The following is a 24,085-nucleotide window of genomic DNA, read 5'->3' as shown; positions in this document are numbered from 1 at the left end:
AAATTAATGACTGAAATTAATACATACTCACAAGAGGAGGGTGAATCCTTATATGAAACATGGGAAAGGTTCAAGGAGCTATTGCGAAAGTGTCCCCATCACGGTTTTGCGGTATGGCAAAAGTATCCACTTTCTATAATGGGTTGTTGCCACACACGAGACAAACACTTGACTCTAGCTCCGGGTGACTTTTAGGTAATCGCCACCCGCATGAAATATACAATCAAATCGAGGAAATTGCTCAAACCAATTTTCAATGGCACACTCCCCGAGGCAATAAATCTATTGCCCCGGGCGCCCATAAGGTTGATGAAAGCACTTCTTTACAAGCCCAAATCGAGACCCTTTATTCAAAAAATAAAAAGTTAGAAATGACAAAAACGGTCTCGGTTATGGCTTGTGAAGGGTGTGGTGGGCCACATGAAAATTGGAGTTGTATGATAGAAACAGATGATCAACCAGAATCGGTAAACTACATTGATAATAGACCTAGGCCGTCGGGTCCTCCAACGGGTACCTACAACCAAGGATGGCGTAACCACCCTAACCTTGGTTGGAGAGAACCCGACAATAGTAGTAACCAACAAAACCTAAATCAACAAACAAACTTTCAACAACCAAGAAATGAGTCACAAAATTTCCCTCAACAACAAGGTGGACGAGAAAGGCTTGAAGATACTATATCTCGCCTCATCTCCGACACTGAAAAGAAAAACTCGGATCGATTTCAACAATTGGAATCAAATTTTAGAAATCAACAAGCTAGTATACAAAACATTGGAAAACAAATAAATCAACTAGCTCAAAATTTCTCCAAGAGACCACAAGGCGCGTTACCAAGTAATACCGAAACAAACCCAAAAGCACAAGTTCATCTCATAATATTAAGAAACCGTACCGTGGGTCCCGCGGAAGTTCCACCACCACCACCACCTGAGGAGAGCGCAACACCTCCCCCAACAAGAGAAGGTTTCTCCTCCACTTCAAGAGCCCACCAAGCCTCTTCCGGTTCCATACCCCGGTAGGTAAATTCGTCAAAAAACTAATGAGCAATTCGTAAAATTCGAGAGTCTACTAAAACAATTGCATGTTAATATTCCTTTCATCGAAGTCCTAACTCAAATGCCTAAATACTCAAAATTCATGAGGGACTTCCTCACTCATAAAAGGAAAATTGAATAATTGCAATTAGTTAACCTAGGCGAAGATTGCTCCGCTCTCGTACTCAACAAACTCCCCCAAAAGAAGATTGATCCCGGAAGCTTCACAATTCCTTGCTCGATCAGGGAATCCCCCATTCGTAATGCACTAGTCGACCTTGGGGCTAGCATTAACCTCATGCCCGCATCAATGTTCAAACGACTCGGCCTAGGAAAAACGAGCCCTACCAAGATGAGTATACAACTTGCCGATAGGTCCGTCAAATACCCGCAAGGTGTCGCTGAAATTCTATTGGTCAAAGTCGACAATTTCGTCTACACGGCCGACTTTGTCATACTAGATATGGAAGAAGACACCGAAGTCCCCCTCATACTAAGGAGGCCATTTCTAGCCACCGCACAGGCAGTGGTAGACATGAATGACGGAACACTCACTTTGAAGTATGGGGAGAAGGAAGTGAGGTTTGGGGTTGGGAAGAAAATAGAGGACGATGACCCGGTAAATTACATGAAGGTTATTGATTCGAGTTTGGATGAGGCTCTCCGACGGTGCAACATGGGATGCAAGACATCCTGCTCGGAAAACATATAACCTCACTTCGGGTCTAGCCAAGGACCCTTATAAACGTGGCGCACCATGGAGACATTCCGCGGAACTATCCTTAGTTTAGTTTAATCTTTTAGTTTAATTTTAATTTGCAGGAATAAAACACACTCGGGATGGTGAAGGACAACAAGGGAAACGAGAAACATTGCCCCATGCACGAAAATAGGACCATCCGACGACAATTTCTTCATTACAGTAAGCTCAGCACGGGCTGTGTCCGCCCAACACGGCCCCGTGCTGCAGACTCTGCAAAAAATCGCCCAATTCAGGTAACTGGACACGAGCCATGTTCACTGAACAAGCCCCTGTGTCCAGGCTTCTGTTTCTTTTCTTTAATTTTTGTCACTGGCACCTGAACACGGGGCCGTGCCCGGTCACCACGGGGCCGTGTACAAGATGCCAGTAACATAAAATTTTGCTTTTAACACCATTTTACACATTCAATCAACCTAAAAACTTATTTTTGGGACACATTGAGGACAACGTGTAATTTAAGTGTGGGGGGATGCTAAAACCTTGAATCTTGCAAGTCCTAATAACAAGCCTTACACAAAACTCTATTGGAACCGCTAATCACCCCAATTTTTTTTTCAAAAAGTTTCATTTTTTTACTTGTCTAAGTTTAAGTTGGGAATTCAAGTTCTAACAAGGTTATATTTTTACAAGTTTACAACCGATAGCGTCATGATAAAAAGAACCAACATAAGAAAATTATGAAAAGGCATGACAAACAAAGTTAACATTTGATTATATATACTTGATCACATAAAAACCCTTTCCCACAAAAGTGAGTTTTGAGCCTTTAACGAGCATACAAATATATATCTTTACACTAAATGCTCATTTTTCGTTTCTTGTCTGAAACCCTTTTGTTCATACGACTCTAGAACTTGCCACAACAATACATTCCCGGTCCTTATCAACTTAAACCCGAGTAAGTAAATGATGGTGACATTAGGAATAACCCTTTTTTATTCTACACCATTATTTTTCATTTTTTTTACCACCTACCCAAAATCCCCATAGTCAACCCCTTTGAGCCTAAACCCTTTAATTTCTTAACCCAAAACAATCACCCTTTTTACCCACCTAAACCTTTTTTATTTTTAACCCTTTTCTTTTAGTAACAACGTTCGGTTTCCTTATGACTTGAAAAAAAATATTATATATTTTGATGAAACCAAACAAACAAACAAGTTCATCAAAAATAACTTTGTTTGAAAAGAACGGTTCATCAAAATAAAATAAAAATGTGAAAAATAAAAAGTCTTTCAAAAACCGACGTTTGTTACGCCTTTTGCCCTTTTACTAACCACTAACCCAACCACCCACCTTTAGCCCAAACCTAACCCTTCACCCAAAAAGTCCTCTTGATATTTACAAAGGTATAAAGTTAAAAAGGAGGAGGATTGATTGCTTGGCAGGCTTATGGTAGGAGTAAGTTCCATGCCGCTCTCGAGTGATTCACTAAAAAAAATACACCTTCAGCCGAGTGTTGAGTGATCCCCCGTGAGGTATGTGAACTTGTATATAAATGGAATTTTAAAAAGCTATGTTATGCCCTAATAAGTAATTTATCTTAAGAAACGTTTTTAATAAATCGTGACGAATAGGATTGTAAATAAATAAAAATAAAACCTAAATAAAGAATCTTGGAAATCCCGACACTCTATGACGAGCCCAAAAAAAAAATCTTATCTTCTACCCATTCCATTTGGGAGTGAATAAAGCCACATTATAAAGAGTTTTGCTTGAGGACAAACAAAGATTCAAGTGTGGGGGTATTTGATGTGCACAAAATGCAACATATAAATTACATCAATTGTGGCATAAAACTAACCCCTTTTTAGTACTAATGTTGGGAAAAATGTGCTTTTGTCTTCCTTTTGTATTTTCAGAATTAAATGAGCTCAAAATAACAAAAGAAGCAAAAAGGCAGCAAAATCTAACATAAATACAAGAAAAGGAATAAAAGTGGCATGCCCGACCCCCCGACAGCATCTTCCCAAGCAAAAAAAACTGAGAAGACAGAAGACTGAACACGCCCCGTGCTCAGCGAGCACGGGGCCGTGCCCAAGTAACAGCAGAAAAGACAAACTCATTGAAGCTTCTACTGCCCACCACGGGGCCGTGCCCACCGGACACGTGGGCGTGGTCAACTTCCTGCAGGCGCATTTATTGGAATTGCGAATTGCAATTAATGAAGAGAGAGATTCGGATGGACACGGGGCCGTGCCCGAGCTTCTGTTCAGCCTATAAATAGGAGTGTTTGGAGCTCTTGCAACTCATCCCTTGGCACACCACCTCTCTCACACTTCACCCACCACCCACCACCACCATAACACCATCATCCATTGTCCATCATAGAGTGTGTGAGTCGTCTCGGGATCCAAGATTGATCGTAAGAGTTCTTAACAATCAAAGGCCATGTTTGCCTAAGTCTCTTACATCACTTGGTGAAGACAAGTGTTTAGTGTAATACTTTTTATTTTTAATCTTTTGCTCTTTTTAATTGGTTTTGTATTATTGACTTTAATTACTAGTTTCTTATGTTGAAGGTGATTCTTCCTTATCGTTTGTCTGTGGTGTCTTGGCATTATTTTACTGTCTATATAAAATAAAAGATTTTCACCATTCATATCTCCACGGTCTATATGGAGGTATGTTGGCTACCTGGTCGGGGGTTAAGGGAACGGTTTGGTAAGAGTCTTGCCATTGTTCAGTGTATAGATCCTGCAAAGGACCTGGGTCAAATTTAGTAGGACCTCCTTCAATACCCAAAGGTATTGGATGGCGGGGGTCCAAACTCTTTGATCCCCTCATAAGTTAAACTACTATTAAAACTTTAACCCAGCTACTTAGGACTGTATCCCTGCTGACTCAGACTACTTAGCTGAGGGTAACGTCGCCTTCAAAAGAGGAGCCTACCACATTATGCAATAATAACTTAATTAATTATCTTTCAATAATCCGACCCTTTAGGATTGTATCCTTGCTGACTCAAACAACTGGGTTGAGGGTAACGTCACCTTCAAAAGAGGGGCCTACTACAATAACTAAAATAATCTCTTAAACAAGTGCAAAAGTGCGAAAATAATCAAAGGTTACACTAACACACGAGTCGGATCCAAGTGATTCATCTTGTCTATCTGTTTTTATTTTTCAGCATTTTAGTTAGTTTTCTTTTCTTCGTTTAAAAACCTTTTTCTAACATTTTGATTTGATTAGATGTTAAGGATAAACTGGTACTAAAAGCTCTTGTGTCCTTGGACGACCTCGGTATCTTACCAACACTATAGTACGTCCACGATGGGTGCACTTGCCCATATGTGTGTTTAGTGTTAGTAAATATCGTGTTTTATAAATTTAAAACTTGGCTAAAAAGTGTAAAATGGTTTAAAATATATACTTAAAACATATAAACACTTCACACGCATCAAGTTTTTGGCGCCGTTGCCGGGGACACAAGGATTTTAAGAAAGTTAGGAATCAACGGCCTAATCATTTGTTTATTTTCTTTTTATTTTTTTTAGGATTTTCTTAAATTTTCAGTTTCTGCAGAGCTCAGCACGGGTCGTGCCCAGTAGTATCCCTGGCAGTTTTTATTTTCCGAGTTACAGAGAGCTGAGCACGGGGCCGTGTCGTTGCAACACGGGGCCGTGTCCAACTTTCCAGTAACATGGATCCGGAACAATCGCTGTATCTCCGACCACGAGCCGTGTTCACTAAGCACGGGGCCGTGGTGAACTTTCTGACCATCATTCTTTTCTGTTTTTTTTGCAGGACTTGGAACCAGACGTCACATCTGAACCTTCTACGTAGTGTATGAGCTCCAGTTTTAATAAAGACATAAAAGAACCTCTAGAAGAACCCGAACGCTTTCTCAGAAAAAGACTTAAAGCTAAAAATCAAGAGAAGGTTTCGGGGGACCCACTTCCAATGGCGGACCAACGTACCCTCATGGATTACCTACGACCCACCGTAGGTAATCTCGGCACCGCTATCAATGCACCGAATGTTGAAGCCAACAACTTCGAACTTCGGCCACATTTGATACAAATGCTTCAAAACTCCGCAACCTTTCATGGGCTTGCGGACGAGGATCCCCATCTACATATTACTAATTTCTTAGAAATATGTGATACCTTTCGGATCAATGGAGCATCAAATGACGCCATCCGCCTTCGAATGTTCCCATTTTCACTAAAAGACCGAGCAAAAGCTTGGCTCAACGCCCTCCCAGTTGGTTCGGTAAACACCTGGGATGAACTAGCCCAAAAATTTCTATATAAGTATTTCCCTCCCGCTAAAACGGCTAAATTAATGACTGAAATTAATACATACTCACAAGAGGAAGGTGAATCCTTATATGAAACATGGGAAAGGTTCAAGGAGCTATTGCGAAAGTGTCCCCATCACGGTTTTGCGGTATGGCAACAAGTATCCACTTTCTTTTCTTTAATTTTTGTCACTGGCACCTGAACACGGGGCCGTGCCCAGTCACCACGGGGCCGTGTCCAGGATGCCAGTAACATAAAATTTTGCTTTTAACACCATTTTACACATTCAATCAACCTAAAAACTTATTTTTGGGACACATTGAGGACAATGTGTAATTTAAGTGTGGGAGGGATGCTAAAACCTTGAATCTTGCAAGTCCTAATAACAAGCCTTACACAAAACTCTATTGGAACCGCTAATTACCCCAAATTTTTTTTTTCAAAAATTTTCATTTTTTTTTACTTGTCTAAGTTTAAGTTGGGAATTCAAGTTCTAACAAGGTTATATTTTTACAAGTTTACAACCGATAGCGTCGTGATAAAAAGAACCAACATAAGAAAATTATGAAAAGGCATGACAAACTTAGTTAAAATTTGATTATATATACTTGATCACATAAAAATCTTTTCCCACAAAAGTGAGTTTTGAGCCTTTAACGAGCATACAAATATATATCTTTACACTAAATGCTCATTTTTCGTTTCTTGTGTGAATAGCCGCTTGGTTCATACGACTCTAGAACTTGCCACAACAATACATTCCCGGTCCTTATCAACTTAAACCCGAGTAAGTAAATGATGGTGGCATTAGGACTAACCCTTTTTCATTCTACACCATTATTTTTCATTTTTCTACCACCTACCCAAAATCCCCATAGTCAACCCCTTTGAGCCTAAACCCTTTCATTTCTTAACCCAAAACAATCACCCTTTTTACCCACCTAAACCTTTTTATTTTTAACCTTTTTCTTTTAGTAACAATGTTCGGTTTCCTTATGACTTGAAAAAAAAATATTATATATTTTGATGAAACCAAATAAACAAACAAGTTCATCAAAAATAACTTTGTTTGAAAAGAACGGTTCATCAAAATAAAATAAAAATGTGAAAAATAAAAAGTCTTTCAAAAACCGACGTTTGTTACGCCTTTCGCTCTTTTACTAACCACTAACCCAACCACCCACCTTTAGCCCAAGCCTAACCCTTCACCCAAAAATTCCTCTTGATATTTACAAAGGTATAAAGTTAAAAAGGAGGAGGATTGATTGCTTGGCAAGCTTATGGTAGGAGTAAGTTCCATGCCGCTCTCGAGTGATTCACTAAAAATACACCTTCGTCCTAGTGTTGAGTGATCCCCCGTGAGGTATGTGAACTTGTATATAAATGGAATTTTAAAAAGGTATGTTATGCCCTAATAAGTAATTTATCTTAAGAAACGTTTTTAATAAATCATGACGAATAGGATTGTAAATAAATAAAAATAAAACCTAAATAAAGAATCTTGAAAATCTTGAAAATCCCGACACTCTATGACGAGCCCAAAAAAAAATCTTCTCTTCTACCCATTCCATTTGGGAGTGAATAAAGCCACATTATAAAGAGTTTTGCTTGAGGACAAGCAAAGATTCAAGTGTGGGGGTATTTGATGTGCACAAATTGCAACATATAAATTACATCAATTGTGGCATAAAACTAACCCCTTTTTAGTACTAATGTTGGAAAAAAAAATGTGCTTTTGTCTTCCTTTTGTATATTTTTCAGAATTAAATGAGCTCAAAATAATAAAAGAAGCAAAAAGACAGCAAAATCTAACATAAATACAAGAAAAGGAACAAAAGGGGCATGCCCGTCCCCCCGACAGCATCTTCCCAAGCAAAAAAAAACTGAGAAGACAGAAGACTGAACACGCCCCGTGCTCAGCGAGCACGGGGCCGTGCCCAAGTAGCAGCAGAAAAGACAAACTCATAGAAGCTTCTACAGCCCACCACGGGGCCGTGCCCAGCGGACACGGGGGCGTGGTCAACTTCCTGCAGGCGCATTTATTGGAATTGCGAATTGCAATTAATGAAGAGAGAGATTCGGATGGACACGAGGCCATGCCCGAGCTTCTGTTCAGCCTATAAATAGGAGTGTTTGGAGCTCTTGCAACTCATCCCTTGGCACACCACCTCTCTCACACTTCACCCACCATCCACCACCACCATAACACCATCATCCATTGTCCATCATAGAGTGTGTGAGTTGTCTCGGGATCCAAGATTGATCGTAAGAGTTCTTGACAATCAAAGGCCATGTTTGCCTAAGTCTCTTACATCACTTGGTGAAGACAAGTGTTTAGTGTAATACTTTTTATTTTTAATCTTTTGCACTTTTTAATTGGTTTTGTATTAATAACTTTAATTACTAGTTTCTTATGTTGAAGGTGATTCTTCCTTATCGTTTGTCCGTGGTGTCTTGGCATTATTTTACTGTCTATATAAAATAAAAGATTTTCACCATTCATATCTCCACGGTCTATATGGAGGTATGTTGGCTACCTGGTCGGGGGTTAAGGGAACGGTTTGGTAAGAGTCTTGCCATTGTTCACTATTTAGATCCTGCAAAGGACCTGGGTCAAATTTAGTAGGACCTCCTTCAATACCCAAAGGTATTGGATGGCGGGGGTCCAAACTCTTTGATCCCCTCATAAGTTAAACTACTATTAAAACTTTAACCCAGCTACTTAGGACTGTATCCCTGTTGACTCAGACTACTTAGCTGAGGGTAACCTCGCCTTCAAAAGAGGGGCCTACCAAATTATGCATTAATAACTTAATTAATTATCTTTCAATAATCCGACCCTTTAGGATTGTATCCTTCCTGACTCAAACTACTGGGTTGAGGGTAACGTCACCTTAAAAAGAGGGGCCTACTATAATAACTAAGACAATCTCTTAAACAAGTGCAAAAGTGCGAAGATAATCAAAGGTTACACTCACACACGAGTCGGATCCAAGTGATTTATCTTGTCTATCTGTTTTTATTTTTATTTTGTTTTTTCAGCATTTCAGTTAGTTTTCTTTTCTTAGTTTAAAAACCTTTTTCTAACATTTTGATTTGATTAGATGTTGAGGATAAACCGGTACTAAAAGCTCTTATGTCCTTGGACGACCTCGGTATCTTACCAACACTATAGTACGTCCACGTTGGGTGCACTTGCCCATATGTGTGTTTAGTGTTAGTAAATATCGTGTTTTATAAATTTAAAACTTGGCTAAAATGTGTAAAAGGGCTTAAAATATATACCTAAAACATATAAACACTTCACACGCATCAAGTTTTTGGCGCCGTTACCGGGGACACAAGGATTTTAATAAAAGTTAGGAATCAACAGCCTAATCATTTTTTTATTTTCTTTTTATTTTTTTTAGGATTTTCTTAAATTTTCAGCTTCTGCAGAGCTCAGCACGGGCCGTGCCCAGCAGTATCACTGGCAGTTTTTATTTTCCGAGTTACAGAGCGCTGAGCACGGGGCCGTGTCGGTGCAACACGGGGCCGTGTCCAACTTTCCAGTAACAGGGATCCGGAAAACAATCGCTGTATCTCCGACCACGAGCCGTGTTCACTAAGCACGGGGCCGTGGTGAACTTTCTGACCATCATTCTTTTCGGTTTTTATTGCAGGACTTGGAACCAGACGCCACATCTGAACCTTCTACGTAGTGTATGAGCTCCAGTTCTAATAAAGACATAAAAGAACCTCTAGAAGAACCCGAACAATTTCTCAGAAAAAGGCTTAAAGCTAAAAATCATAAGAAGGTTTCGGGGGACCCACTTCCAATGGCGGACCAACGTACCCTCATGGATTACCTACGACCCACCGTAGGTAATCTCGGCGCCGCTATCAATGCACCGAATGTTGAAGCCAACAACTTCGAACTTCGGCCACATTTGATACAAATGCTTCAAAACTACGCAACCTTTCATGGGCTTGCGGACGAGGATCCCCATCTACATATTACTAATTTCTTAGAAATGTTTGATACCTTTCGGATCAATGGAGGATCAGATGACGCCATCCGCCTTCGAATGTTCCCATTTTCACTAAAAGGCCGAGCAAAAGCGTGGCTCAACGCCCTCCCAGTTGGTTCGGTAAACACCTGGGATGAACTAGCCCAAAAATTTCTATATAAGTATTTCCCTCCCGCTAAAACGGCTAAATTAATGACTGAAATTAATACATACTCACAAGAGGAGGGTGAATCCTTATATGAAACATGGGAAAGATTCAAGGAGCTATTGCGAAAGTGTCCCCATCACGGTTTTGCGGTATGGCAACAAGTATCCACTTTCTATAATGGGTTGTTGCCACACACGAGACAAACACTTGACTCTAGCTCCGGGTGACTTTTAGGTAATCGCCACCCGCATGAAATATACAATCAAATCGAGGAAATTGCTCAAACCAATTTTCAATGGCACACTCCCTGAGGCAATAAATCTATTGCCCGGGCGCCCATAAGGTTAATGAAAGCACTTCTTTACAAGCCCAAATCGAGACCCTTTCTTCAAAAATTAAAAAGTTAGAAATGACAAAAATGGTCTCGGTTATGGCGTGTGAAGGGTGTGGTGGGCCACATGAAAATTGGAGTTGTATGAAAGAAACAGATGACCACCACCTGAGGAGAGCGCAACACCGCCCCCAACAAGAGAAGGTTTCTCCTCACTTCAAGAGCCCACCAAGCCTCCTCCGGTTCCATACCCCGGTAGGTTAATTCGTCAAAAAACTAATGAGCAATTCACAAAATTCGAGAGTTTACTAAAACAATTGCATGTTAATATTCCTTTCATCGAAGTCCTAACTCAAATGCCTAAATACTCAAAATTCATGAGGGACTTCCTCACTCATAAAAGGAAAATTGAATCATTGCAATTAGTTAACCTAGGCGAAGAATGCTCCGCCCTCGTACTCAACAAACTCCCCCAAAAGAAGATTGATCCCGAAAGCTTCATAATTCCTTGCTCGATCGGGGAATCCCCCATTCGTAATGCACTAGCCGACCTTGGGGCTAGCATTAACCTCATGCCCGCATCAATGTTCAAATGACTCGGCCTAGGAAAAACGAGCCCTACCAATATGAGTATACAACTTGCCGATAGGTCCGTCAAATACCCGCAAGGTGTCGCTGAAAATCTAGTGGTCAAAGTCGACAATTTCGTCACGGCCGACTTTGTCATACTAGATATGGAAGAAGACCCCGAAGTCCCCTCATACTAGGGAGGTCATTTCTAGCCACCGCACAAGCAGTGGTAGACATGAATGACGGAACACTCACTATGAAGTATGGGGATAAGGAAGTGAAGTTTGGGGTTGAGAAGAGAATAGAGGACGATGACCCGGTAAATTACATGAAGTTTATTGATTCGAGTTTGGATGAGGCTCTCCGACGGTGCAACATGGGATGCAAGACATCCTGCTCGGAAAACATATAACCTCACTTCGGGTCTAGCCAAGGACCCTTATAAACGTGGAGCACCACGGAGACATTCCACGGAACTATCCTTAGTTTAGTTTAATCTTTTAGTTTAATTTTAATTTGCAGCAATAAAACACACTCGGGATGGTGAAGGACAACAAGGGAAACGAGAAACATTGCCCCATGCACGAAAACAGGACCATCCGACGACAATTTCTTCATTACAGTAAGCTCAGCACGGGCCGTGTCCGCCCAACACGGCCCCGTGCTGCAGACTCTGCAAAAAATCGCCCAGTTCAGGTAACTGGACACGGGCCGTGTTCGCTGAACAAGCCCCCGTGTCCAGGCTTCTGTTTCTTTTCTTTAATTTTTGTCACTGGCACCTGAACACGGGGCCGTGCCCGGTCACCACGGGGCCGTGTCCAAGATGCCAGTAACATAAAATTTTGCTTTTAACACCATTTTACACATTCAATCAACCTAAAAACTTATTTTTGGGACACATTGAGGACAATGTGTAATTTAAGTGTGGGGGGGGGGATGCTAAAACCTTGAATCTTGCAAGTCCTAATAACAAGCCTTACACAAAACTCTATTGGAACCGCTAATCACCCCAATTTTTTTTTTCAAAAATTTTCATTTTTTTTACTTGTCTAAGTTTAAGTTGGGAATTCAAGTTCTAACAAGGTTATATTTTTACAAGTTTACAACCGATAGCGTCTTGATAAAAAGAACCAACATAAGAAAATTATGAAAAGGCATGACAAACTTAGTTAAAATTTAATTATATATACTTGATCACATAAAAACCCTTTCCCACAAAAGTGAGTTTTGAGCCTTTAACGAGCATACAAATATATATCTTTACACTAAATGCTCATTTTTCGTTTCTTGTGTGAATAGCCGCTTGGTTCATATGACTCTAGAACTTGCCATAACATTACATTCCCGGTCCTTATCAACTTAAACCCGAGTAAGTAAATGATGGAGGCATTAGGACTAACCCTTTTTTATTCTACACCATTATTTTTCATTTTTTTTTACCACCTACCCAAAATCCCCATAGTCAACCCCTTTGAGACTGAACCCTTTCATTTCTTAACCCAAAACAATCACCCTTTTTACCCACCTAAACCTTTTTATTTTTAACCCTTTTCTTTTAGTAACAACGTTCGGTTTCCTTATGACTTGAAAAAAAAATATTATATATTTTGATGAAACCAAACAAACAAACAAGTTCATCAAAAATAACTATGTTTGAAAAGAACGGTTCATCAAAACAAAATAAAAATGTGAAAAATAAAAAGTCTTTCAAAAACTGACGTTTGTTACGCCTTTCGCCCTTTTACTAAACACTAACCCAACCACCCACCTTTAGCCCAAGCCTAACCCTTCACCCAAAAAGTCCTCTTGATATTTACAAAGGTATAAAGTTATAAAGGAGGAGGATTGATTGCTTGGCAAGCTTATGGTAGGAGTAAGTTCCATGCCGCTCTCGAGTGATTCACTAAAATTACACCTTCGGCCGAGTGTTGAGTGATCCCCCGTGAGGTATGTGAACATGTATATAAGTGGAATTTTAAAAAGGTATGTTATGCCCTAATAAGTAATTTATCTTAAGAAACGTTTTTAATAAATCATGACGAATAGGATTGTAAATAAATAAAAATAAAACCTAAATAAAGAATCTTGAAAATCCCGACACTCTATGACGAGCCAAAAAAAAAAATCTTCTCTTCTACCCATTCCATTTGGGTGTGAATAAAGCCAAATTATAAAGAGTTTTGCTTGAGGACAAGCAAAGATTCAAGTGTGGGGGTATTTGATGTGCACAAATTGCAACATATAAATTACATCAATTGTGGTATAAAACTAACCCCTTTTTAGTACTAATGTTGGAAAAAGTGTGCTTTTGTTTTCCTTTTGTATTTTCAGGATTAAATGAGCTCAAAATAACAAAAGAAGCAAAAAGACAGCAAAATCTAACATAAATACAAGAAAAGGAACAAAAGTGGCATGCCCGACCCTCCGACAGCATCTTCCCAAGCAAAAAAAAAAAAACTGAGAAGACAGAAGACTGAACACGCCCCGTGCTCAGCGAGCACGGGGCCGTGCCCAAGTAGTAGCAGAAAAGACAAACTCATAGAAGCTTCTACTGCCCACCACGGGGCCGGGCCCAGCGGACACGGGGGCGTGGTCAACTTCCTGCAGGCGCATTTATTGGAATTGCGAATTGCAATTAATGAAGAGAGAGATTCGGATGGAGACGGGGCCATGCCCGAGCTTCTGTTTAGCCTATAAATAGGAGTGTTTGGAGCTCTTGCAACTCATCCCTTGGCACACCACCTCTCTCACACATCACCCACCACCCACCACCACCATAACACCATCATCCATTGTCCATCATAGAGTGTGTGAGTCATCTCGGGATCCAAGATTGATCGTAAGAGTTCTGGACAATCAAAGGCCATGTTTGCCTAAGTCTCTTACATCACTTGGTGAAGACAAGTGTTTAGTGTAATACTTTTTATTTTTAATCTTTTGCATTTTTTAATTGGTTTTGTATTAATGACTTTAATTACTAGTTTCTTATGTTGAAGGTGATTCTTCGTTATTGTTTGTCCGTGGTGTTTTGGCATTATTTTACTGTCTATATAAAATAAAAGATTTTCACCATTCATATCTCCACGGTCTATATGGAGGTATGTTGGCTACCTGGTCGGGGGTTAAGGGAACGGTTTGGTAAGAGTCTTGCCATTGTTCAGTGTATAGATCCTGCAAAGGACCTGGGTCAAATTTAGTAGGACCTCCTTCAATACCCAAAGGTATTGGATGGCGGAGGTCCAAACTCTTTGATCCCCTCCTAAGTTAAACTACTATTAAAACTTTAACCCAGCTACTTAGGACTGTATCCCTGCTGACTCAGACTACTTAGCTGAGGGTAACGTCGCCTTCAAAATAGGGGCCTACCACATTATGCATTAATAACTTAATTAATTATCTTTCAATAATCCGACCCTTTAGGATTGTATCCTTGCTGACTCAAACTACTGGGTTGAGGGTAACGTCACTTTCAAAAGAGGGGCCTACTACAATAACTAAGATAATCTCTTAAACAAGTGCAAAAGTGCGAAAATAATCAAAGGTTACACTAACACACGAGTCGGATCCAAGTGATTCATCTTGTGTATCTGTTTTTATTTTTGTTTTATTTTTCAGCATTTTAGTTAGTTTTATTTTCTTAGTTTAAAAACCTTTTTCTAACATTTTAATTTGATTAGACGTTGAGGATAAACCGGTACTAAAAGCTCTTGTGTCCTTGGACGACCTCGGTATCTTACCAACACTATACTACGTCCACGATGGGTGCACTTGCCCATATGTGTGTTTAGTGTTAGTAAATATCGTGTTTTATAAATTTAAAACTTGGCTAAAAAGTGTAAAAGGGCTTTAAATATATACCTAAAACATATAAACACTTCACACGTATCAGTTAGCACACTCCGCCCATATGTCACTGAAGTCACGATCTGCAGCATACAAGTCTTTAAAAGTGTCAAACCCGTTAACATGTACCCGTAGTGTGGAGAGCAGAGAATACCGCCGACTTAAGGCATCAGCAACCCTATTTTGGGACCCCGCCTTGTGGTTAATAACAAACGAGAACATTTGTAGGAATTCAACCCGTTTAGCATGACGAGGATTAAGTTTGTGCGTACCATTGATATACTTGAGAGCCTTATGATCCGAAGAAAAGAACAAATTCATTAGGAAGCAAATAGTGGCGCCACGTGTCCAAAGCACGGACGATGGCATAAAATTCTTTATCGTAGGTAGAATACCTACGCTTAGCATCATTCAGTTTCTCGCTAAAGAAGGCGATGGGCCGCGGGTACTGGCTCAAAACTCCTCCAATTCCCACCCCCGAAGCATCACACTCAACTTGGAACACAACTGAAAACTCGGGTAAGGCAAGCACGGGAGACTCGGTCACCTTTTTCTTCAAGTCTTGGAAGGTCCGAGAAGCCGCTTCATTCCATACAAACTTCCTACCCTTTAAACACTCAGTAATGGGGGCCACAATGGAACTAAAATCTCGAATAAATCTGCGATAAAATGATGCTAACCCGTGAAAGCTCCGAATGTCATGGATGTTGGTCGGCTCGGGCCACCGTAAAATGGCATTAATTTTGGCGGGATCCATGCGTAGGCCCTCTCGTGAGACGAGGTACCCTAAAAAAGTAACTTCTTGCTCCTTAAAACTACACTTGTCTTTATTAGCAAATAACCGTTGGTCCCGTAAAACCATAAAGATTTTTTTTTAAATTCTCCACATGTTCAGCCTGGTTGTAGCTGAAAATCAGCAGATCATCAAAGTAGACTACCAAAAATTTACCGATAAAGTCCCGAAAAACATGATTCATAAGACGCATAAAAGTGCTTGGTGCGTTGGTCAAACCGAAAGGCATAACCAACCACTCGTACAAGCCATCCCGTGTCTTAAAAGCTGTCTTCCATTCATCCCCAGGTCGCATGCGGATTTGATGATACCCGCTTCGCAAATCAATTTTTGAGAAAATATTAGCTCCATGTAGCTGATCTACCAAATCATCAAATCAAGGAATTGGAAAACGATATTTTACCGTTATTTTATTAACGGAAAAGTGCCATTACTTTTGGGTACAAGTAAGGCGGGAACGGCACACAGACTCTTACTTTCTTGAACCAGCCCCTTGTGTAGTAACTCTGTCACCTGACGATGTAGCTCTTCGTATTCGGTGGGATTCATCCTGTAAGCCGGTTTATTAGGTATGACCGATCCCGGAACAAGGTCAATACAATGTTGGATATCCCTCATGGGCGGGAGCCCTATGGGAATATCATCAGGGAAGATATCTTTGAACTCGTGTAGGAGTGGTTGTATTACCTGCGGAACACTAGAACCGGATTGATTAGCCTCGAGGACGATGACGGCAAAGACTAAGCGTTCTTCCAAAAAGGAACGTTCAAAGGCTGAAGCTTGCAATAATAAGGAGGTTTTGGCCTTGACTTGTACCCGCTCGTCCGAAGGTACTAGTGTGACATTAACCCCATCCTTCGTAAAGCTATATGTGTTCTTGAATCCGTCATGGGTAGTTTTCCTATCAAATTGCCATGGCCGTCCCAAAAGAAGATGACACGCATCCATAGGAACCACTTCACACCATGCTTCATCTTTGTACCGAGTCCCAATGGAAAATTGTACAAGGCACCTCTTGTCAACTTTAACTGAACTCCCTTTTTTAGCCATGCTAACTGATAAGGATGAGGGTGGGGTTCGGTGGCAAGGCCAAGTTTTTCCACCATTGTACTAGCAACCACATTTTCACAACTTCCACCATCAATGATAACGTTACACACCTTTCCTCGAGACGTGCACTTGGTTCAAAAAATATTGTTTCGCTTCCAGGAATCCTCGTCGTCATCTCGAGTGGGCTGAACATTAAGCGCTCTGCAGATTATAAGCGCTTTCCCTTGGTCAGGGTATACCCATTCGGCTTCTATGGTACCTGTGTTTCCACCGATTTCGGCTTCCTCAGTTTCGTCAAAGCGGGGTAGGTCCTCCTCAACAAGGGTGACAATCTTCTTGTTAGGACAGTCTTTAAAAAAATGCCCAATGCCACTACACCGATAACATCGAGCAATCTTGGTGTTAGAAGAGCCGGCCTCAGAATACACGTTGGCATTTTGGCCGCTGTTGGGCCTATTTTCTCTGTAACGGGCGGCTGGCTGGTGTGAAGGGGGCCAGCCATACGGAACCCTGAGGTACTTTTTCTGTTCTTCTGTTTTTTCCACTTTGACGGCGAGCCGACACACATCTTCATAAGTTTCAAAGTGCTGGAGATGCACCACATCAGAAATTTCGGGTTTTAGTGTCACACCCCAAGAATTTCCGGCAAGAATTTACCGATAGCGGCAAGAATTTCCTCATCAATAGTGTCACACCCCAACCGATAGCGGAAACATCGGGGCATGGCACTGTGTGAAACAGATTGTCTAGAAGTTTCCATAACAATTATCATTACCAATCAATTTAAAATAACATGTCCTATACCATGTCTCAAAAGGTAAACAAATTATTACAGACAACATCTAGGCAAATAGTTCTATTCCGACAACTCAGATTTTTCAAATAGCCCAATTGTTTATCTGCTTCTAGAGACCCTTGATTTCATTTGTACAGACAACTATTTGTTGGCCTCTAGAGCCTTATTCTAGCCTCGATTTCCTAGCAGATATGCATCCTAAGCACCTGTCACATACGTTAAAATAAAAGTCAATACACATAGTGTAAAGGCGAGCATACAAGTTTGATAATAGCATATAGAGTTCAAAATAGTTTAAGCCTAACCAGCACGTACACAGAGGAAAACGAAGCATGTTAGTTATCGACATGAACCTATCGATACCAATGACTGCGGGTTGACTGCCTAAGGCAGTTCGTAATACATGATCACCACTGTAATCCATTCAAATAATTGTCTTTAACAACCCCCGTGTGAACGGGTGCTGAGTCCAAACTATAGTACTATCGTCGTTAAGGCAAGTAGACAGCATTCCATGTGTAAACATAACAAACAAGCATTCATTAATTCACATATAACATGCAGTAACAGTTAGCGTTTAAAAGTATTGCGTAGTGTGTTCGATTGTGATTTAGAAAATGTAACGTATGTAACACCCAAAAGTGCGAAAGCAAAAAGGGGTCGAGTATACTCACAGCGGTTGTATGGATTGAAGGGAGCGCTTGAGAGTAAGGTTAGCATGAATAGTAAGATAGCATAACGATAAGTGACGCGTAAAACGTAAACAAGTGTTGGTGGGTCGAATCAGCTGGTCGATCGGTTGGTAGTCCGATCGGTCAGCTGACCGTGCGGGTGACTGTCCGTTTGGATGGCTGTCCGTTCGAATGGCCATTCGAGTGGATGGTTTCTTCCTTTAGAAAGGATGTGTTTGTGTATGATGGTTTGCCTTTTGAAGTTTTTGTTGTAGCGTTTGAAAACATTGAAGTGTCTCTACCTTTCAGGTCGGTTGATCGGACAGTCGTTCGATCGGCCGGCAACCCGTTCGGCTGGGCACCTCAGCGAGAACAAGTTCACAGCAGGTTGTCACTCGATCGGACAGCAGTTCGTTCGGGTGGCATTTCTAGTGCACTGAACATGTTGAAAATTGTTTAAGTGTTGAAGTTCAAATGTCTCATAGTACGGTTTGCAGTTCGATTGGTTGGTAGTCCGATCGGACAGCAACTCGTTCAACACTCAGACTTCTAAGATTAACAATGGTTAAGTGTGGGACCCAAGGTACAAGCCGTTCGGCTGGCCGGTCGATCGGGTGACTGTCCGTTCGGACAGCAGTCCGATCGGATGGCACCTTGGTTTAAAAAAGCGCGAAGCGCTCCGAAGCGTTTTGGTTCCAAAAGCTTTAAGCGAAGCTTCAAGCGCGAAGCGAGAGCTTCACGTATACGAATGTAACACCCCAAAAACTCGAGTTCGTTAGTTACTAGTATGTTACCACGTTTAAAAGAAAGAAATGGAATAACTAGGTTATTAAACCTAGTTATTTGTAACACCCCAAATTCCGTACGTCGTAATATAATATTTTAATTTTATTAATAAGATGGGGTAAATATAGATTTACTTTACCATTCCCTAAGCTTTACAAGTTGTGGAAATTCTATAACTTATGTGCACATGAGATTAAACAAGTTAGTATGTAAAAAGGAAATAAGTGACATGTTTTGAAAGATGGAGGGGTTAAAAGAGAAAAGTGTTTTAAATAACACACTTGATAAAAAAAATAAGTCAGTATGTTGTGGTTTGGGGCGTACGATCGAGAACAGGGGCCAAGGAAGAGCCAAAACCCTAACATCCTAAAATCAGCAGATTGAGAAGGAAATTGAAGGCTAATCGATTGCATGTGACCAATTTCTCAGTTATCTAGGGGTTCTCCATCATGGGGTAAGTCGAATTTTGTGAATTGATGTTAGGGGATGATAATGGTTTTGATTAATCCATGAGATAGTATGAAATTGAACTTGTTTGTGAGTTAGAATCACCAAATAAAGGATGTTTCATGGATAATACTGATTTGTTTGAAGGTTTGAATAAAAACCCATTTGATCTAGTTGAATAGTGAACTAGTAGTGAATTAATCAAGAAATTCAGATGGGTGATTGTTTGTGTGCAAGTTATAGACAGATTATTAGGTTGTAGAATGAATAAGTGAGGTGGATTTAGTTGATTATATGATTCATGAAGACTACTAGTGAAAGTGTGCATTGTATACTTGTACATAGAGCTTACAATGTTATATGCACGCCAAGTGTTCGATTAAATGCTTGAATGGGTAATATTATAAAGTTGAATGAATTATGAAGTCTTGTGTTGCATGTAGAAAATTATGGAATTGGTCTTTTATATAAAAAGTGTTATGGAATGCATACTATGTGTGAATGCAAGAGTTGTGTAAGTGTATGATAAAATGTATACAATGTCGTCCGTATAGTCGATTATGATGTTACGGACATATGTTGATAAGCCGATAGTTACCTATGGTTAATAGTTGACCTTTGGAAGTCAACAAGCACAAGAAACATGATTTGACTCGTTATTGTAAAAGTAGGATTATAGGAAGTCGTTTGATACATGTTATGTTAATATGTGTTAATTTTGATTACTCGATGAATTACGTGTGTTGGAAAGGATATGAAGTTGATTAGATGTTTTGATGCTTGTTAGAAATGACTAAGGAAAGTTAAGTATGAATTATGCGAATGATATGATTATTACATGTACAAATGAGTATGCTAATAAGAGCGTGGTTTCGATGAAATGAAAGTATAGGAATCACGTCGTGACTGACTCAAGCATGAAAGGATAACGGGTCAAGAAAAGGCAAGGAATCGGATACGAGCACGGACGCATAAGGTAAGTGATTTCCGTAATCACTTCTTAGTTCAAGTAAGTAATAAAGTGTTGAAATTAATTAAACATGATGTTTGAGGTTAAATATGTAGGAAAGTCTTTCGTCGTAAATGATGGGATTAAAGTTGACCAAAATGCCCTTGATGGGTACTTTGGGCAAACGATCTTAATAAGTATTTTAGAAACAAGTTATAGATTAGTATAATGTCTTGGACAAATATGGAAGCGAAGAGTATGGTTTTGGTATGTCATAAACCATTTAACGCGCAAATACCCTTAACGGGTCAAAACTAAGTATATGAACGATAATGTGTTAAGAGGATGCAAAATGTCTAAGAACTTATTATTTTATGATAGATGTCACTGATATTATTAGGTTTATAAGAGTTTATGGTAAAACAACAAGTTACGTTGATGAATGCATGAACGGGTCGAATTGTGGGTAAGAGGGAAATAAGCCGATAGTGTAAGTTAAGAATTTCCTTAATCCGGATATGGGATTTTAAGTTCATATGATAGAATGTGAATTTACAAGCATGTAGGAAGAAACGGGAGGTCAAACGGGTAAACGGTTCAAAAGTTACGCGCGTTTTAGTGCGTACGGACGACGAAACGAATCTGCAGAAAACTGCAAAATCTAGAGGGCGTCGCCGACGGGTAGGGGGCCGTCGCCGACGGGCAAGGGAAAATCAGTTTTTGTGCTGACGGGTTAATTACCTGTCTACGGGTTTTTGGGCTACGGGTAAATGCAAGGCCCGTCGCCGACGGCCCTAGGGGCGTCGGTGACGGCCTTCCCAAGTCCCAAAAGCTGAAATCTTGTTATTTAAGTTAATTTATGTACCGTGGGCTTTGGTTTGATATACGTGGACTACGGCGGACTTTCCAAACATGATTTTTGAAGGTTCCTTGGATGTTTATGGGCTATAAAGCTAAGTCTAAGACCCACGTTAATAATGTATGATTAGGTAAGAGGTACGCGTGATCTAGTACGTGTTCGTTAAAGTAGGTATATATGTAGATAAGCAAGTTTGTGTGTTTGTATGTATTTGTATACGTATGTAGAAGTTATGTAAGCATGTATGTAGGCATACACGTATGTATGTTTATAACTCCAAGTGTACGTATGTAGTAGGATATGTAGTTATGCTTAATGATATGTATGAGTGTATGTACGTATGTCTAGTTGTAAGAAGGATATGCAAGTATGTAGTTGTATATGTAGGTATGTATAAGGGTATGTATGAGTGTATGTACGTATGTAAGATGTATATGTATGTGGGTATGTAAGTACATATATGTGTATGATTTAGACACATTGAGGATTAACGTTATTAATGGTGTACCTTGAGAATGATAAGTAATGCAGGTACATTCATGAAGCCTCGCCAGGAAATGGATACGCAGATGAAATGCTTGAAGTTTGATAAAGAACGAGATGTGAAGTGTATGCGAATGATCTTGTTTATACATTGTGTGCTAATGTTTTTGAATGTATGTGGTGAATGTAGGTTGTGCGGGTCACGGAGGATCATCAAGGAATAAAGATCGAAGACCGAGTCACTTAAGGGATTGTACGGGGTTGTCTAAGGATGTAAATTTGTTGTACATAAGCTATGATTTATTCTATAATTGAGTTAGTTTGTTGTATTCGATATAAAAGAGTTATTTTAAAAGTGAACTTTCAAGTAAGACGTAAGGTTTATAATGAAAGAATTTTTATGGCATGAACTTCCGCTGCGACTTTCGTTAATTACGTGTTAGGGTGTTACAAGTTGGTATCAGAGCCCTGGTTTGAGAGAATCAAGTACGAGAAAGTAAGTACTTGAACTCAAACTTGTGTGCTCTTATGATAAGGAACCCGTACAATCCAAGACTCGATCAAGGCCTAAAGGTAAAGCAAATGTAAGTATGTATTAACTTATGTAATTGAAGGAAATTAATAGTATGTTATGTGAAGGGTAAGCGCAATCGTTTGGAAGGGATGATCTGTGGATGCGGTCTAGGACCGACATCAAGGCAAGTAATAAGGCGAATTGACCCCAGGTACGTAAACCTAACGTGTGGGCATATGAAATGGTATAATTAAGCAAGTGAAAGAAAATTTTTAGCAAAATATAATAACGACATGATAAATAAGTTTTGAAAAGGTTACACGAGCCGAAACTAAATTCTTCGGACATAAGGTGGCAATTACGCGAAGGCACGAAACTAGTACGTGGAATGTGTACCTGGCCAGTACACAAGAAACGTATGGCGTTCGTGAAACCGTGATAATTATTACAGGTATGTCCGATAGAGTTTGGTAGCAGCTAGGCGTGTGGGTGAAATGGGTAGTAGGACTCTCGGGGGATTGAGAGTACCTTGTAGGAATGAAAGATGGGAATGCAATGCTTGAATCCGCGAGACGGATTCAAGGAATGAAAGATGTGAATGCAATGCTTGAATCCGCGAGACGGATTCAAGGAATGAAATATGCGAATGCAATGCTTGAATCCGCGAGACGGATTCAAGGAATGAAAGATAAGAATGATGCAAATCCCTTGTGGATTTGGTTATGATGGCGAATGCTATGATAAGTTATGCAAGTCGACCGGTTCAAATTGAACAAGTCGAGTAAGGATAAGGTACCATCCGTTTGGAACGGGTGGTCGTGAATGCAATAACAAATGTATGAAGTTCAATCCGTTATACGGATAGAACGAAAGATTTATGTTGAAAGCAATTAACCCGATGTGACCGGGTCGTAAGTGGTATGCTTGAATCTCATTATGAGAGTATATGCCATTACCCATTTAATTGGGTAATCGAATGCGTAAAAGAAATAAAAGCATATAAGTGAATGGAATTAAAATGTTGGAATTATAAGCGAAATAAGTATTATGACTAACTTTTAAAACGGGAAGGGCAAGTGTTTGCAAGAAAACACTGAAACGGTGAAGCGATGGGATCGCAAGCATGTCTGAATTGAAAAGGGGTACAAACATGTACTCCGATACGCATGTATATACATGTATATAATAAGAAATAAGTAGCAGTTTGACCTTGAAAAGTCAAACTGCAGAAGCTAATAAATAATTTAATTTCCAACCGTGGGACTGCTACAGAAGAAAGGAAGTGTGTAGAATAGTACACCCAATGAGTTATAGAATTACGAAATAATGGTTATGTATCTACCCGTCAAGAACGTGTCAAATAATAAGATATTGAGTTATGGCCATGTATTGACCCGTTATGAATAGGTCTAGCACACTAATGCCTTACGAAGGAATTGAGAAAGTATTAATATATAAATAAGGCGATGTGATAAACATCATATCTGAATGAAATCGAATGGAATGTGTAAACCCCTAATTTTATAATGAGATTGGCAGGAATCACGATGCGATAAAACTACCTAGGACGGCGAAAGAATGCCCATGAATGAAAGCTTATGATACCGATGGACAAGATCAGCCCTATTAAGTTATGGATTCATGAAGGAGCAAGTCAACTCGGGTTGTTACACGTTGGTTTGTTCCAAATTAGCGAGGTTAGTAAATGGTTTAACTTGTGAATGTTAAATAGAAAGTTACAAATTGAATAATACTTTTATGTGAATTGGTGGTAGTGAACCTGGATGC

At 40.0% G+C, this 24,085-nt stretch overlaps 1 protein-coding gene and 3 non-coding genes across 4 annotated transcripts; all 4 read right to left on the bottom strand.

Annotated features, from left to right (window-relative positions):
* Nucleotides 1–107, bottom strand: LOC118491770. The gene has a single exon (XR_004892215.1). It is a non-coding gene; the product is annotated as a small nucleolar RNA R71 (small nucleolar RNA).
* A 5,977-nt stretch (nucleotides 108–6,084) lies between these two features.
* Nucleotides 6,085–6,191, bottom strand: LOC118491751. The gene has a single exon (XR_004892196.1). It is a non-coding gene; the product is annotated as a small nucleolar RNA R71 (small nucleolar RNA).
* Nucleotides 6,192–10,243: 4,052 nt separating this feature from the next.
* LOC118491768 lies at nucleotides 10,244–10,350 on the bottom strand. The gene has a single exon (XR_004892213.1). It is a non-coding gene; the product is annotated as a small nucleolar RNA R71 (small nucleolar RNA).
* Nucleotides 10,351–16,147: 5,797 nt separating this feature from the next.
* On the bottom strand, nucleotides 16,148–16,792 carry LOC110933700. The gene has a single exon (XM_022176910.1). It carries the CDS (start codon nucleotides 16,790–16,792, stop codon nucleotides 16,148–16,150), a length of 645 nt encoding a protein of 214 aa, XP_022032602.1.
* Nucleotides 16,793–24,085: the final 7,293 nt, after the last annotated feature.

Source organism: Helianthus annuus, chromosome 4 (assembly GCF_002127325.2).
Source record: "Helianthus annuus cultivar XRQ/B chromosome 4, HanXRQr2.0-SUNRISE, whole genome shotgun sequence".
Classification (NCBI taxonomy): Eukaryota; Viridiplantae; Streptophyta; class Magnoliopsida; order Asterales; family Asteraceae; genus Helianthus; species Helianthus annuus.
Note: the sequence above shows the minus strand (reverse complement) of the source record. Positions and strands in the feature narration are given on the sequence as shown.